The sequence below is a fragment of the Notothenia rossii genome, assembly GCF_949606895.1.
Source record: "Notothenia rossii genome assembly, chromosome: 1".
Lineage (NCBI taxonomy): Eukaryota > Metazoa > Chordata > Actinopteri > Perciformes > Nototheniidae > Notothenia > Notothenia rossii.
This window is the reverse complement of record NC_136912.1, coordinates 39196360-39211306: the sequence shown is the minus strand read 5'-3', so window position 1 is coordinate 39211306 and position 14947 is coordinate 39196360. Positions and strand designations below refer to the sequence as shown.

Sequence of the window (14947 nt, the reverse complement as noted above, 5' to 3'; positions counted from 1 at the left end):
TGGAAGGCACGATTATGAGCTGATGTTCTATTTTTGTACCGGTACAACACACATGAGCTAGTACTTATATCTAATTGTCTTTATATATTACTTGAGGCTCAGTTATAAAGACATTAAGCACAGGCATAAGAATCCTCAATCTGAATTTAAAACGTTGTTTTCTCTGACAGTCAGTATCTTTTAGCATTGGAGCTCCCCTCACTGGAGACAGAAAGCACCACTGTCAGGTCAGCACCAATAGCATCAGAAACAACAACTGTGTTGTTGATAGGAATTTAATAAGATATAAACTGTGGTATATTAGAAAGATATTGCAAAAGTGTGTCTATTCAGGTGTAGTTTTGTGCTAAATGAGTTTAGTTTGACTAAGGATGGGTTTTTAAATAGTCAGGCTGATCATCGGAGAGCAATAGCACAAACTGGAACATTGGTTAATTCACTGCACAAGAAAACACCCTTCATTTTATTTACATCTAGACAGTAATGTTTTTTTTCCATGTATTTATACTTACCTGTTCGATAATAGAGAAATAAAATGCAACACTCTAATTTTAGTGTAGGGCATCATATTTGATACAGTATATGAATGCATCCTTAACTTAATCAAAATTGAGCTGAGATGTTGACATTACCTCTTGCTGATTAGAAAAATCTATTAACTTTAAAGCTTCATAATAGCTTGGTTTATTTGCACTGAACTGAACAAGATTATTACAATTTAAGATGTGATTTGTTGCTGTTTTAGCAGTAGTAATCCTTTCATCAGCAACCAAACAACAATTACAAGGAGCAGTGAACACCATGGCTGCCATTTGCTTTAAATCCAGGTTGCATGAGTTATCACTATTGACTGTTGTTTGCCCTGCCAACAAATCAGGCTGGTGCAGGATGTCTTGCCAGTGACAATTCTTCGCCATCATCAAGTTTTGCCTTAGGCAGTACTAACACATCACCAGGTTCTATTCCTAGTTGAAAACCAAAACACAGTGAGCCGAGTTGAGATCAGTTTAGCCGTACCATGAGGTGTAAAGGTACAGAAAGATGTGCAGGTGTTTCAAAGAAACGTTGACTTAAATGCACTGTCATACTGGGAAGGATGCATTGGATCTACTTTCTGAAGCAGTGAGAAGAGCATGTAATGTCAGTTCAATCAAGAAAGACTGTGTTTTAGGAAACAATACTGGATTTATTGCCATCTGTTCAAAGTGTGAAATGTAATAGTCTTCCCTCTTTGGGATGAAATAAACTCTAGGGGAAGGAGAAGCCAAGCAGGGCAAGGAGAACTCCCTTAGGAGTATAGACAATGGTAGTGTCTAGTGGGCTGAAGGGAATGTTGATGAATCCAGAGTGAAGAGGAGTGATTCTGAGCTTGACCTTGGCCCAGGATGTGATGAACTGGAGGAGAATGAGGTGAAAGAGGGCTGTGTCTGTTTGCGTGAAATGACAGCTGAGAGCTTTGATTGGCTTATGGGAGATGAGAGCAATTACTTTGGTTAGTTTAGCTGGGGAATTGGAGGGTCGATAGTAGTAACAAAGATTTGTGAATGAGGGATTATAGAGACAGTCTTTCTGATTAAACTTGTGCTGAGCCTCATTAGTGGTGTCAGATGGGAACATGTTGCCTTAATTGGGCATCATCTTGGTTGGGTGAAAGTGCCCAGGGGCCAATAGTTAAGGCAAATTTGGAAATCAATCGTATAGTGCTTTGGTCACAAATCGTCAAGCTATACTGAAACTAATCTGGTTATCCTGTTACATTGACACTGAGATATCAAAATGCTGTACTTGCAGTGACTGATGACAGACAATCGTACTAGGTTCAGTGTTTCCCCTAGGAGTCATAGCAGCGGTGCTAAGGCCCAGCAAAATGTGAGGGCGTGGAATATTTGCGCTTGCGAAGTGCGCCCCGCCGATATGTTTCTATGTGTCTGCCAGCACAAGAAAGGCTCTTGAGGCCTAGTACATACAGTGGCAATGTCTCAAGATTTAGCAAAATGCACCTTTATTGAACACACAGTAACACAAATACTACAAATCCACATAACAAACAATCAAAAATCAAAAACGGTCGCCACTTATTATTATTTTAATTACAACATTTTGTATAGGGAAACACTGAGGTTACTAGGTAAATTGTTCAAGGCTTTAAATTAGCAACTAAGCATCAATCAAATCCGGCTCTATTGCATATTAGTGAACCAGTTAACTTAACTTGTCCAGTTGCCAACTGGTTGACTGCCTTTTCTTCATAATCACTGTCCAAATACTTATATTTCTTATACATATGCCTGTGATTTATTAAGTATTGTGTGGTTTGAGTTCAATCAATATCAAATAAATTAACAACTCTCTCCCAATGGCCTTCTAAATGATATCACCATATCACCAATAAACATGTTACTAAGCAGTTATTTTTATTTATTTGATTTAGAAGTGTTCAAAAATCACAAACAATTCTTCAAACCTTTATGTATATTGAATACATTCATTCCTGGCAGAAATAGTTTATAGGGACAAAGGGAAATACTACACAACATAAAAACACATATTTTGCATTTTGTCTATAGCATTTTATTCTGTGTCTCATGCTTTTATTTCTATCCTACAGTAATACTTTATTTTCATTTGAAAAGGTACCCAGTAATAACCGTTTTGTGTCCATGTTACTGACCATGAAACAGTGACTAAATGTTTGGCTAAAAAGAAAAATATAAATGACCTTCAGTAGATTTGCACTATCTCTGTTTTGAGGCCCTCATTGATGGAGGGGTTTCCCTTGGTCAAACACTGGTCACCATCACAGAGAGAGAAGACGTAGGAGATAGCTCTGCATTTTCCCTCCATTGCTTCAGACTCCTCTCCCACTATGCCATGATGGGTTCACCTAGGGGTTAGGAGTAACATCCTCTCAAATTGCATCATTTTGCTGAGCATGCTCACAGGCTATGTGATATTTCACAGGTCAGTGCCTATAATAAGGGCCCGGCTCTCTCGGAGAGACCCACCTGATGTCTCTGACCTTTTACAATTGGACTTGGTATTTTCCTCAAAACCTTGCCACCCTGGAGTCGAAAGAACTTTCAAAAGCCCTTCTATGAAAGCACTCTGGAGAGGTTTAGGTTTATACACCTACTGTTGACTCTCCCAAAGAGGGAAACATTGTGAGCATCTGCACTGCTTGCTCATGTCTATCATTTTTCTAACCTAGATAAGATTGAACCACGCCCGCTTCAACAATAACGTGAAGCAATATTACATCTGCTCTGGCTTGGGGAAAAAACGGATATGAGAAACATTGAAGCGGTCTGCAGCAAAAGGAATTGTCGTTATACTCTGACAGTGTTGGAGAGTAACAAAGTACATTTACTCAAATACTGTACTCATGTACAAAACAAAAAACTAGCTATAAAGCTCCATAGTGAATTCCTACTTTAAAAAAAAATACAGCTATGCATAACTCTGAAAGCTGCCTTGACTCCCAAAGATGATGTTCCCATTCAACTATTGTCAATTATATTTAAATAGAAAACACTTTATCGCAGATTACAATAGTCTTTGACCTATTACTGATACATCTCAGTCCGCTGACGTTGGTGTAGTTAGGAGAAGGGGATTTATGTGTAAATACTAGTGTTCATGTTCCATGTGAAAGTTAATGTCATCTCTGGCTTGTTAAATTATTGTCCATAACTTTAATAAATGTCAAAAATAATCCTAATATGATAATTTTCTCCAAATTGTTAAGCCTTAATACACTACCTGCTCAGCAACAAACAAAGAAGAGTACATATAGTGTCTACATGTGTGCATTTGTCAGTTGGCCAAAAACACGTCAGCAACTGAAATTTGATATGACTGGAGATTGTTTTAACACGTACCCTTTACAAACTGTGTGAAAAACATTTGTAACACCAAATCGCAAAAACAACAAATACTAAGATATTCCTGCATTGGCACTGAACATTGGAACTAAATACAATTGGGGCTTAATAATGATCTAGTATGAACATACTTGTACAAGTGGTCTCATAATAGAGCAACAATAGAAACCACAACAACAACAACAAAAGCTTCCGACTGGACTTTACTTACAGGCCGAATCACTCATATAATATGCAGTACACATGCAGGTAGAAAAAGTGTTCATCAGAAGCCAGTCAAACAGTATTTGTCAAACAGAGCAGTTCACTGGATTATTCATGAGTTACTGTCAACCTGGAGTCAACACAAAGCATTCGTGAGCACCCTGCATTTCATATATTTCATAGTACAAAAAACATGAAATGACAACGATGAATTATCGGCTCCCTGAAAAAAATGTTACATGCATGCAATTTTAACACACATTTCATGTGAATTACCGCAACCTATTTGTTTCCACCTTCGTGATTTACAACAGGGTTATCCCATAAATCAGCCTCGCTATTATTAAAGAGGTCGTTTATTCTGATCCTTTCTCACAATATTTAAATACCTACCTTTTTAATTACACACTTTTGGACTCTTTCCTCATATCCTGAAGCACATGCTCATTTGCTTGCTGTCGTAACCGCAAACGGTAGATTCCATCATGAGGCTTTAGTCTGGAGGCAATGTGGAAACTCATACCACAACAAATCAAGGGCATCGCTCTGGTTTGTTTTGGGTTTGCTGTAATCAACTTTACATCTCATCTTCTGTCCAGATGTTGCCGTGATTAATGCTGATTCTTTTTCTTCCCATTTAGGAATGCTAAATTGGTGTTTTTAAGATTTATTAGATTTGTAAACCATCCTACAGTAATCGCTCTTTTTCTATTTTAATCCACAACTAATACATGTGCCTGTAATGGATTCACAATCACAGAGACTAGTAAGTGAATATGCCTCAAAGGAAGTACATAATGTTTTGTGTTTGTCATCAGCAGCGGATAGCCTCAGAGCTTTGACTCCGCTGCTCTTCTGAAATTACACAAATATTTCCACGCAAGGCAACATTTTTAAATTGGTCCCCCGCAGCATGGAGCTGGACTGTGGTGGCTGCTGATGTGGCTGGTGGCGTGGGTGCCGTAGCTAGGTACTATATAGTATTGTTTTGCTGTTATATAGTCAGCGCTGAGGCCAGGCATCTGATGAGATTATGGACAAGTTGCTGCCAACTCTGAGAAAGAGCTGCCAGTAGTGCTGAATGTGTGAACAGCATAAGAGTTGGTGCATAACAGGAAGAAAGTTTAGTGAAGGTTGGAGGAAAGTTTATTATTCATTTCCCCACTCCGCCTACTTAACTCGGTAAAACTTCGCTCTCAGTTGTCTGAGTTATAAGTTCCACATGATTGGCTCTGGAACTTATCAGGGAGAAGAAAGGCGCCAGATAAAGGCTATGCAGAGGCGGGAAGGATAGCTCCCACTCACCTTCCAGGAGAGCACTTTTCCCCCTTTTTCTTCGGAAATGGCACATAAAACGCATATTTACCCAAGTTCTGCTACAACATGATGCACACTGGCAAATGAGCAGGAGATCAAACGGCAGATTTTTGGAGCATGCGCACACTTCTTACACTCTTTCCTGGCTTTTTATCACATCTACTCCAGCCTCCACCAGAGAAACAGCTGGTGTTCTGCTAAACACTTGCTTTTGTGAGTCACTCACACTCAACAAGGGACTTGATGCTGACAGACAAAGAATGGAATGATTTAAAATAGGATTCTTCATACACAGTGCATGATGAGCATACATCCACTGGAGTTATGGCAGATTTATATCAAAAGTTCTTTTGCAACCCTCATCCTGTTTTGACACAGTTAAAAGAAGGATTCAGAGATGTTCTTGCAGTCAGTGACTCACATATTAAAAAGCAAAATATTATCTTTTGCCGTTTGCCTCAGCACATACGTATATCCATTTTAAAAAGCCAGTTACAGTATGTTCCTTTATTTTTGGAGTCACTTAGCAAGTTTAGATAGAGGTCAGAGGGGAATCTCTACATGGTGGTTACTAGGGTTTACAGAGAATGGTCCGAAAAAGGGAAAATATCCATTGAGCGGCAGTTCTCTGGGCGAAGAAAGCCTTGTAGATGTAAGAGGTCAGAGGAGAATGCCGGACTGGTTCAAGATGATAGAAAAGCAACAACAGTAACTCAAATAACCACAACCAAGGTATGAATAAGACCATCTCTGAACGCACAACACGTCAACCTTGAAGCAGATGGGCCACAGCAGCAGAATACCACACAGGGTGCCACTCCTGTCAGCTAGGAAAGTTGAACTGAGCCTACAATTAGCAGGGGCTCACCAAAAATGGACAATACAAGATTGGAATCATTTAGAAAAATGTGTTGCAGCAGTAAGTCTCCATTACTGCTGCAACATTCGGACGGTAGGGATCAGAATTTGCCGTAAACAACATGAAAGCATGGATCCATCCGGCCTTGTATCAACGGTTCAGGCCGGCGGTGATGGTGTAATGGTGTGGGGGATATTTTCTTGGGCCCCTTGGTACCAATTGAGCATCGTTTAAACACCACAGCCTACCTGAGTATTGTTGCTGACCATGTCCATCTCATTATGATCACAGTGGACCCATCTTCTGATGGTTAATTCCAGCAGGATAACGCGCCATGTCACAAAGCTCAACTGGTTTCATGAACATGCATACAGGGCATAGGGCTGTCTGCAAGTGCCATGGGATTGATTCATTCCAGGAAAATAAATGTGAAAGCATACCTGACCCTTGTATGTGTTCTACACCTCTAACATCCTCCCTTAAGGTACACTGCATATACACAGCATACATATCAGAGGTGGGGACTCGAGTCACATGACTTGTCTCGAGTCAGACTCGAGTCGCATTTTTTTTTACTTGAGACTTGCTTGACTAACATTGATAAAAGACTTGACTTCACTTTGACTTGGTATTCATGAATTGAGACTTGGCTTGAGACAGATGACTTGAAAGGACTTGAATGTTTAAAATTAAATATTTGCGTTTGTTTTTGTAGTGAGATATTACGTTTAGTTTTTTCGAAAAATGTGATTGGGTGATTATAGCGCCGTGCACACAAACCTGGCAACCCACTAGACGGCAGGAGTCTCAGTTAAGATGGCAGCGGCTAGCGTTACTCCAAAAATAGTGAAGTTTGGATTCAATGATTATGTTGTCGATGACGGTAATAAGAAGAGAACAGCGGTATGCAGGGTCTGCAGCATAAATATCAGTGACACGACCACCACAACATCCAACTTCATTCGTCTCTACAAAAAAACCCACAGAGAAAGGTAGGCTACGTGACTGTGTTGTGTTAGCTAGAAAGCTAACGTTAAGTTTAAGCTGCGGTAGATTTGGTTTCAAATCGATTAAGCAAAGAGAAGACAAAACGGGGTAAATGAACACTAGAACTGCCAAGGGATTCATTTTGACTAACCCTGATACTGACGGGCTGTCAGGAGAGACAGAGGACAAGAGATGCCTCGTTTATTTCCCCTGTATTATTATCAGAAGTTACTGTAAACTTTTGAATAATGTAATTCATCTACTTTTAGTAGTTTGTTTAAATGTTTTAATTTTGTTGTTTTTGTTTGTAGAAGTGCATCATTCCTTGATTTATTGTAAAATGACTATGAACTTTTTGATCTGTTATGATGATAAACTGAAGCAATTTCTAAATTAACCCAATTAAGTGAGTTTTAAATTGTCCTACTTAGTTTATAAGGAAATTATGAAGAGGAACAAATTAAATGATTTTAAAATGATATCTCTGTAGGTGCTGATGCTGTTGGCGGTTCTAGTGTTAACAGACATTGAAATTAAATATGTGTAATGGCAAATGCCATATATGATCTTCTTACCTGGAATTCTGCCTTTTTGAACAGACTTTTTGAGTCCTAGCTTTATTGTCTGCAGTTCTAGGGTTATTATTAATCTAATATGATTGTCATCGGTCTAAATTCAATTTCAAATGATTAACTGTGTATGTAATGAAGATCATAGTGTGGGTAAAATTAATTTGCATAACCACTGTCTTTTAACTGATTTAAATGCGGAAACTGGGCTTATTCATCAGCATTTCGTATGACTTGACTTGACTTGCTTGACCTGAGCAATGAGTTGACTTGACTTCCTTGACTCTCACCACAGTGAATTGGGAGTTGCTTGATACTTGTAATCAAGACTTGAGACTTGCTCATGACTTGCACATGTAGGACTTACTCCCACCTCTGATACATATATACACACTGCAGGGAAATGGGACAGTGGATTTGCTTCAAGACCTAATACATGTAAAGTCATTATATGAATTTCCAATTTGATGCAGATATTATTACACATATAGCCTACGGTATTTCAATGTATACGTCACAAGCATTCTAACTAGGGTTCTTCCCTTCTTCTGTGGTCCCTTTTTATAGCACATGGACTTCTACTTGACCCCGGCATGTCAGTTATCATCACTAACAACACTCTAGAGCAGGGATGGGCAAATGGTGGCCCGGGGGGCGTACTGATACCGTCCACTAGAATTCTAGTTACGTCGCAAGCTGCATACATGATTTTGTTCGGCAGCCTAATACCGCAAAATAATTTGTGACGCGTTTGTGTGATAATACAAATTAAATAACATTTCTTTGAACTGATATTTGTTTAGTGAGCTTATTAGAGGATGTTCCTTGAAAGATTGTAAAATGTCAATGAAGATGTCAGACTTAGTATATTTGTTAATATTTACATACATCACATGGAATTTGTGTGTGTGTTCCAAGTGAATCTGTAGCCCCCTGGTGGCCAGTACATCAATGATGTGGCCCCCGCCACCATCCAAGTTGCCCATCCCTGCTCTAGAGACCTTGATGGAGAGGAAACTCAAACCTACGGCCACTGCGCTCCGCTGCCACTCTGCAGCAATACACTCTGCACAAATCCAGCCATTGAATTGTTGTTTTCCAGGCCTTCTCTTTGCTAGCTTTGCAGGGTTGAAAGATCCACTGAGGGATTAACCCCCCTCTCCGCAAGGCCTGAATCTGACAAAGATTTAAATCCGATACTGAGTATAATCTGTGATACACTGCAAGGAAAACTGGATCTTTTTTCTTTTACCTATTGTGAAGAGAAGCAGAATGAAGGGTTGAGTAAGGTCAGTAAATTCTGGGCAATTTGGGTCAGGTCAGCAGCTGACGATAATGTTGAAATCAATGTGGATTTATCTTTCGTAATCTGAAGAAGTCTTTCTAGACCTCATGAAAAATACATCATGTCTGTGAGGATTTTTTTAAATTGCATAACCTATTTAAAGATTACTTCTGGAAAAAAGCATTCTGCTGCGTGGCGAGCAGGACAGGAGAAAAGCAAAGAGTCTTGCCTTCCAACTGGTTAAACGAAAAACACGGGGTGTGAGTGGGATACACGACAAACGATGTCACTGAAAGCAATCTATGAATGTCAGCGCTTCTGTCCCACTCTGGCTGTTCCTTTAAGGTATTTCCCCGACACTGCGTTTGTTGGGCGGGGGTGCAATGATGCGGTCAGGGTTATATTTGGCAAGTCCTGATAGCAGCATGGCATGGGATACTGTGAGGAGGTTTTTTCCTGCACATTTTTATATCAACGCCAATCCTCCAGCTTCCCGTTCTTGCTTTGCTTGCTGTTCACATGTCTACATGCACACTTCACCACATTTATTTTATGTGAATTATTTTGTTTTACACCAGCAGGATTGTCTATGACTTTCTCGATGCTTTGAATTAGCAGCAGCATGGATTTGGGACATGGTCTGCAGGCACATTTCCCATTTCTGCTTGTTTCACACATGGGTTGCTTTTATATTTTTCTTTCACTATCTCCCACTAACACAGACGCATACATTAACACACACACACACAGTCGGATATGCCCATTAACACGTTTCTTTATCTATCGGAAGAAAGACAGACTTGTGCTCGGTCTTTTAAGGTTCCATTATTTTTGTAACGCGTCACCGCTCTCACGTGTGCTTCACTGACAACTCGGAAACACCTGCAAATACACTATCTCCCGATCTTAATGTGGCAATTCTCCAAAGCCATTTTCAATTATGCTTCAGCGGATTTTGCATTAGAGGAGATTGCGCAGCATTTCCTTAGTTGAACACACAGAGAGATGCAAGCATACGTGTGTGTGTGTGTGTGTGTGTGTGTGTGTGTGTGTGTGTGTGTGTGTGTGTGTGTGTGTGTGTGTGTGTGTGTGTGTGTGTGTGTGTGTGTGTGTGTGTGTGTGTGTGTGTGTGTGTGTGTGTGTGTGTGTGTGTGTGTGTGTGTGTGTGTGTGTGTGTGTGTGTGTGTGTGTGTGCCATCTTTGAGAAGGACTCAATGTGCTTTAGTTGGTGTGCAAGTTTTCACAAGTGTGCTGCTCAGGGTGAGTGTGTATTACAGATGAACTCCTTGGCAGCATGTACATGCTCCCCTCGCTGAGATATACTTTGCTGATGGTAGCAATGATTAATAAAAAAGTGCTGGATGTCTGCTCCCTCTGCTTAGACATACTCCAACACAAAATATTCAGGCTTTTTTTCTCTTTGAGATCTTATGGAATGTCATCATTTTTATTCTGTGGCATGCTGCAAATATCCGAATGGGTTTTCATTGTAATAAGATTCCTTACAGTCTGTCTCTAGACCCCAAACAATTCAATGTTCTGTCAGTAGTAATGTCATATCTATTAGCAGTTAATGCTGTACTATGGGTCTGTGTCTACCTTGTGTTTTTAACAAATCATTTCTCATCATTAAATCGACAGTTTAAATATGTGTATTTTGTTGCACAAGATACGTCTTAATCAGTAAAATAGGGACGTTTATTTCAGCCAAAGGTGTTAAGCTTGGGCAGAAATCTAAATGTTTGCCCAATAAATGTCCACACATGCACTGGACTGTCTGTCTTGTGGCGGAGGTATATACTTTATAAACTTCTATATTAGTTTAAATTAAATAATGTTGAATAAATGTTACAGGAATGCCGATTAAAGTTCGGAATTGGGTAATTTAATTGGGTACAATCCATTGTACCTTATGTTATATGTGAAAATTGGAGTTAACTAATTTAATAATTTGAGACTTGCTTTAATCATTCTAAAGATAATAGCAAGATACAAACTCCTAATACAGTTCTCATTGTCAGTGCATGTCAGTCTATTGGTGTTGCTAATCTGGCAAATTAAAGCTACAAATGAAGGTACTTTACAACGTTGCTGCAAAGCCCAAAAAAACATCTCAGGTCCTTCATTTACAACATTTGACAACATGTACTGATAAACCCTTAAAACAGAAAGAGATAACTACCTTTTAACATCATGGGGGCAGAATTTACATCATCTTCTTGTATAGACAATAATTTATCAACTCATTTAAAATGAATTTACATTTAATCATCTAGTTCTCGCAGGTGCCGTCATAAATGTGCAGATTACACTGAATAACTGAGTGGCAAGGTTAATTATTTTTTATATAAAGTGATTGACCTGGTAATCTGCTTTGAAAGAAAACGCTATGCCAAAGCCTGCACTTGCCACAATAATGAATTCTAACAACATTGTTTCTGCCTGAATGTTGTATGGAGTGCCGGCTTTGGATTAAAGCATTTAATAATCCATTGGTTGAATGAAGCAACAGACTATTTTTCCCAGGCAACTCATCCCCCCATTCATTTTCTCAACAACTCACTGGGAGGCTGGAATTATTCTGTTCCTGCCTCTTATGAAATGGCAGGGAAATACCTAATAGCTGATGCGGGCCACCACACAGACACACACATTATAATATACAATGTGGGCAGAGCCAATGAGCATTGGTCTTTAGTTTTAACTACATGTTTGACCATCTACTGTCAGTTAAGGGTGGAAGTTAAAGCTGGTTATTTCCGACATAACTAGTATACTGTTGCTATTATCAACAATGTGTCCTTGTGAAACAGGAGCCAACTACGAGTTGAATAACGCTGAATATACTGTATAAAAAGGGAAGGAAAAACCCAACAAAACGACATAGCACGTTGTCTTACCTTAATAAACCACCAGTTGCAGTACCAGTGCAGTGTCCTTTCTGCAGTGTGGCAGAATAAAGGGGTGCAGGGTGGCGTCTGACAGCACGTTGTTACTGTATCCATTTCCATATTCTCTTATCTAGTGTATTTAGGTTGGGTTGGAAAAAAAAATGGAAAAAGAACATTTCCAACGAGGCGTTCAGGGGCAGCATAGACACGTATTTTCTGTGTTAGAGTTTTACTCGCTACAGGGTGTACTTTGAGGGTTTGTGACTCTGCAGACCGTTTACATGCAGAAAAAGCTACATAACACACAAGGGGACGGGTAATAACCGGAAAAGCATGACATGGGACCTTTAAGTCAATCAGCATCCACAATAGTATACCGTGTTAAAGGGGTGTAGGGCTTTCACTACATATTTTTGTCACCACTCTGTGACATTCCTTAACCCTGTCCTGACTAATTTGTCTTTTTGCTACAAAGGAAAACAGTTCCTAACTGAGGGGCTGCTCTTCAGCTGAAAAAGTCTTCAGCTTGTTAGTCTTGTTTGCAACTGTGTCACTGGCATGAAGCATGGTTTGTACACCCAACAGTTATTTTCAGATGCCTGTTCTGTCTGAAACAGACAAAAGAGATGATGAATAAAGGATTTGATAAGATAATTAATGCAGTGGCGCTTTTTGAATTAACATGTTTTAAAAACTTGGAGCCAAATCAAAAATGGACAGAATATTGGAAGCCTTCCCTGTTTGTAGCTAATCTGACATCTATTCTAGGGACCGGAGATTACGTTTAGGCTTTGAATCAACCCATAGTCTTTCCAAAACAATAAAGTGTCCAGATCCAAACAGTACTTTGACTACAATTTATTTTCCATAATCCCAATATGATTATCTTAACATTAGCCACTTACCAAGATTAAGCAGCTGTAGTCCGTAGGCGCCACCAAGCTTCTATTTCCAGAGCACACCCATGGGGAGCGAGGAAGCCTCCACTACATGTCATGTGACAAGGAACAAGCATTAATAGTTGCACTGGAACATATTCTACCCGTATACTGAACACAGAGCAGGCTGTTCACCAAATCAGTGCTTACTTGGGCAACATATCCCAATACAATGGCTTGTTCATATCTTTTGAAAAACATTCTCCTTTTTCCAGCTACAAATGTCCAATAGCACATGTCAATAATCGCTTATCGCATACAGTCTTTTCCAAATAAACGTCCACCCTCACTGGAAAAACAACTATGGGTTTAGGCAACAACCTTTTTTATTGCCCTTTAGTAAAAACTTTTCTCTGAGATGCATTTCTACCGGAAAGTGGGTGAAAGTCAAGGTTACGGTTAACTAATTAACCCTAACCCTATTTAGAGGCAATGGACGTCCACTCTCGGGAGACTTCCGAGAGTGGTGCGGTTACCCAAAGTGACAGACCTAATTTTACCCAGGGATAAGGGGTGAAAATGAAAAAAAGTATTCAAAAATAGTGCCTCATAATGCGGGTAGACTCACCTGCCAACTCCCCTCACATTCATCCAGAGTCAACATTTGTCAGAGTAATCTTTTTGAGAACCACAGAAAGTGGTGAAAATGAGAAAATGTATCCGAAAATAGTGCCTCATAAGGCGGGTAGAGTCCCCTGTCAACTCCCCTTACATTCCTGCAGAGACCAGTTCAAAAACTTAAAGCTTGGTAAGAACCATGCTGGGGGGTCTCCGGGCAACAAATGTATCCGAGCCAGAGTGCACATGGAGCGGATGAATTCCTCCATGAAGTTACACACCCGTTTTCCTTCTGAGTCCTTTATATAGCCCCATGATAGTGAATAAAAATCATTTTCCTGGAAAAAAGTGTTAAAACGCCTGATTAAAGCATATGCAGGACCCCAGTGAGCTCCAGACTATGTGCATTGTGTTAGGGAACCATATTAATGATAAAATGAATCATTTAAATGCAAAACTAATGATTAAAAATCATTTTTAGGCGGACAACTGTGGAAAGGAGCCTGAAAAATGACTCTCCAGCACCCCGGAGAAGCAGACTGCGAGAACCACAGAGCGCACCCAGAGGAAAGGCTGCTTCATCTAACTTTATTACCCAGGAAAGGAGCTCGAATCCTGGGTACATGAGTGTTAAAAGTGCATTAAACTGTTTTAATTCAACAGCCGCTGATATGGACAGAAATCTGTCCATTTCGTCCACCTTTGACTCACGAAATGTACAAGAAGGTAAAAACAGCAGAGTCACTGCTGTTAGGGTCTCAGACTCACAGGCACACATGCAGAGATCCAGGGTGATGCACATGGCTTTTCTACCCAGCAATAAGTCTCTGAAACCTGGGGAAAAGTGGTGTGAATAGAGGCAGAACGCAGCCAGAGAGGAGCGGGCTGCGAGACCCACAGAGCGCACCCAGAGGACAGGCTGCTTCATCTCACTTCATTACCCAGGAAAGGAGCTTGAATCCTGGGTACATGAGTGTTAAAAGTGCATTAAACTATTTTAATTCAACAGCCGGCGCTTCACAGCACTTTACAAGCCAGGAAAAGTGATTGAACCCTGGGTATACATGTTTTAAATAGTCTGATACCTCCAGGGCGCATCACCACATTTTACAAGCCAGGGAAGGTGCCTGAATCCTGGGTAAACATTGTTTAATTGTTTAAGTGTTTTTAAATGTGTGGAACAGTGTTTTGTCACTTTCAAAACTCTCCCGTCATTGACCGGAGAAATTGGGTCGATGTTGTATTCAATCTGACCGTTAATATCCCAGTGAGACGAAGTATGTACAATGATCGGAGTGATCCCATGTTAATTTTGTCCCAAAACCGGAGCATTCCCTCACCCCCTATTTGACCTGACCTTGCAATATTGACTTTTCCCTCTTCATAACTCCTGTTTCTTAGTCGTGTAAAAATACATTAAAATTGATTGTATAGGTTACGAATTACAGCGCATTACCT

The 14947-nt window shown here is 40.0% G+C and overlaps 1 protein-coding gene across 2 annotated transcripts in view; it reads left to right on the top strand.

Moving 5' to 3' along the window:
• The window catches only part of LOC307039389 (VPS10 domain-containing receptor SorCS3-like), a 355063-nt gene that overhangs the window by 136137 nt on the left and 203979 nt on the right, over window positions 1–14947 (top strand). The window contains exon 3 of one of the 2 annotated variants that reach the window (XM_079681402.1): window positions 13971–14108. The exons of the other annotated variant lie outside the window; for it this stretch is intronic. Within the exon in view, the coding sequence (XP_079537528.1) occupies window positions 13971–14108 (138 nt within the window). The remainder of the gene's footprint in view (window positions 1–13970; window positions 14109–14947) is intronic. 2 annotated transcript variants of the gene reach the window in all.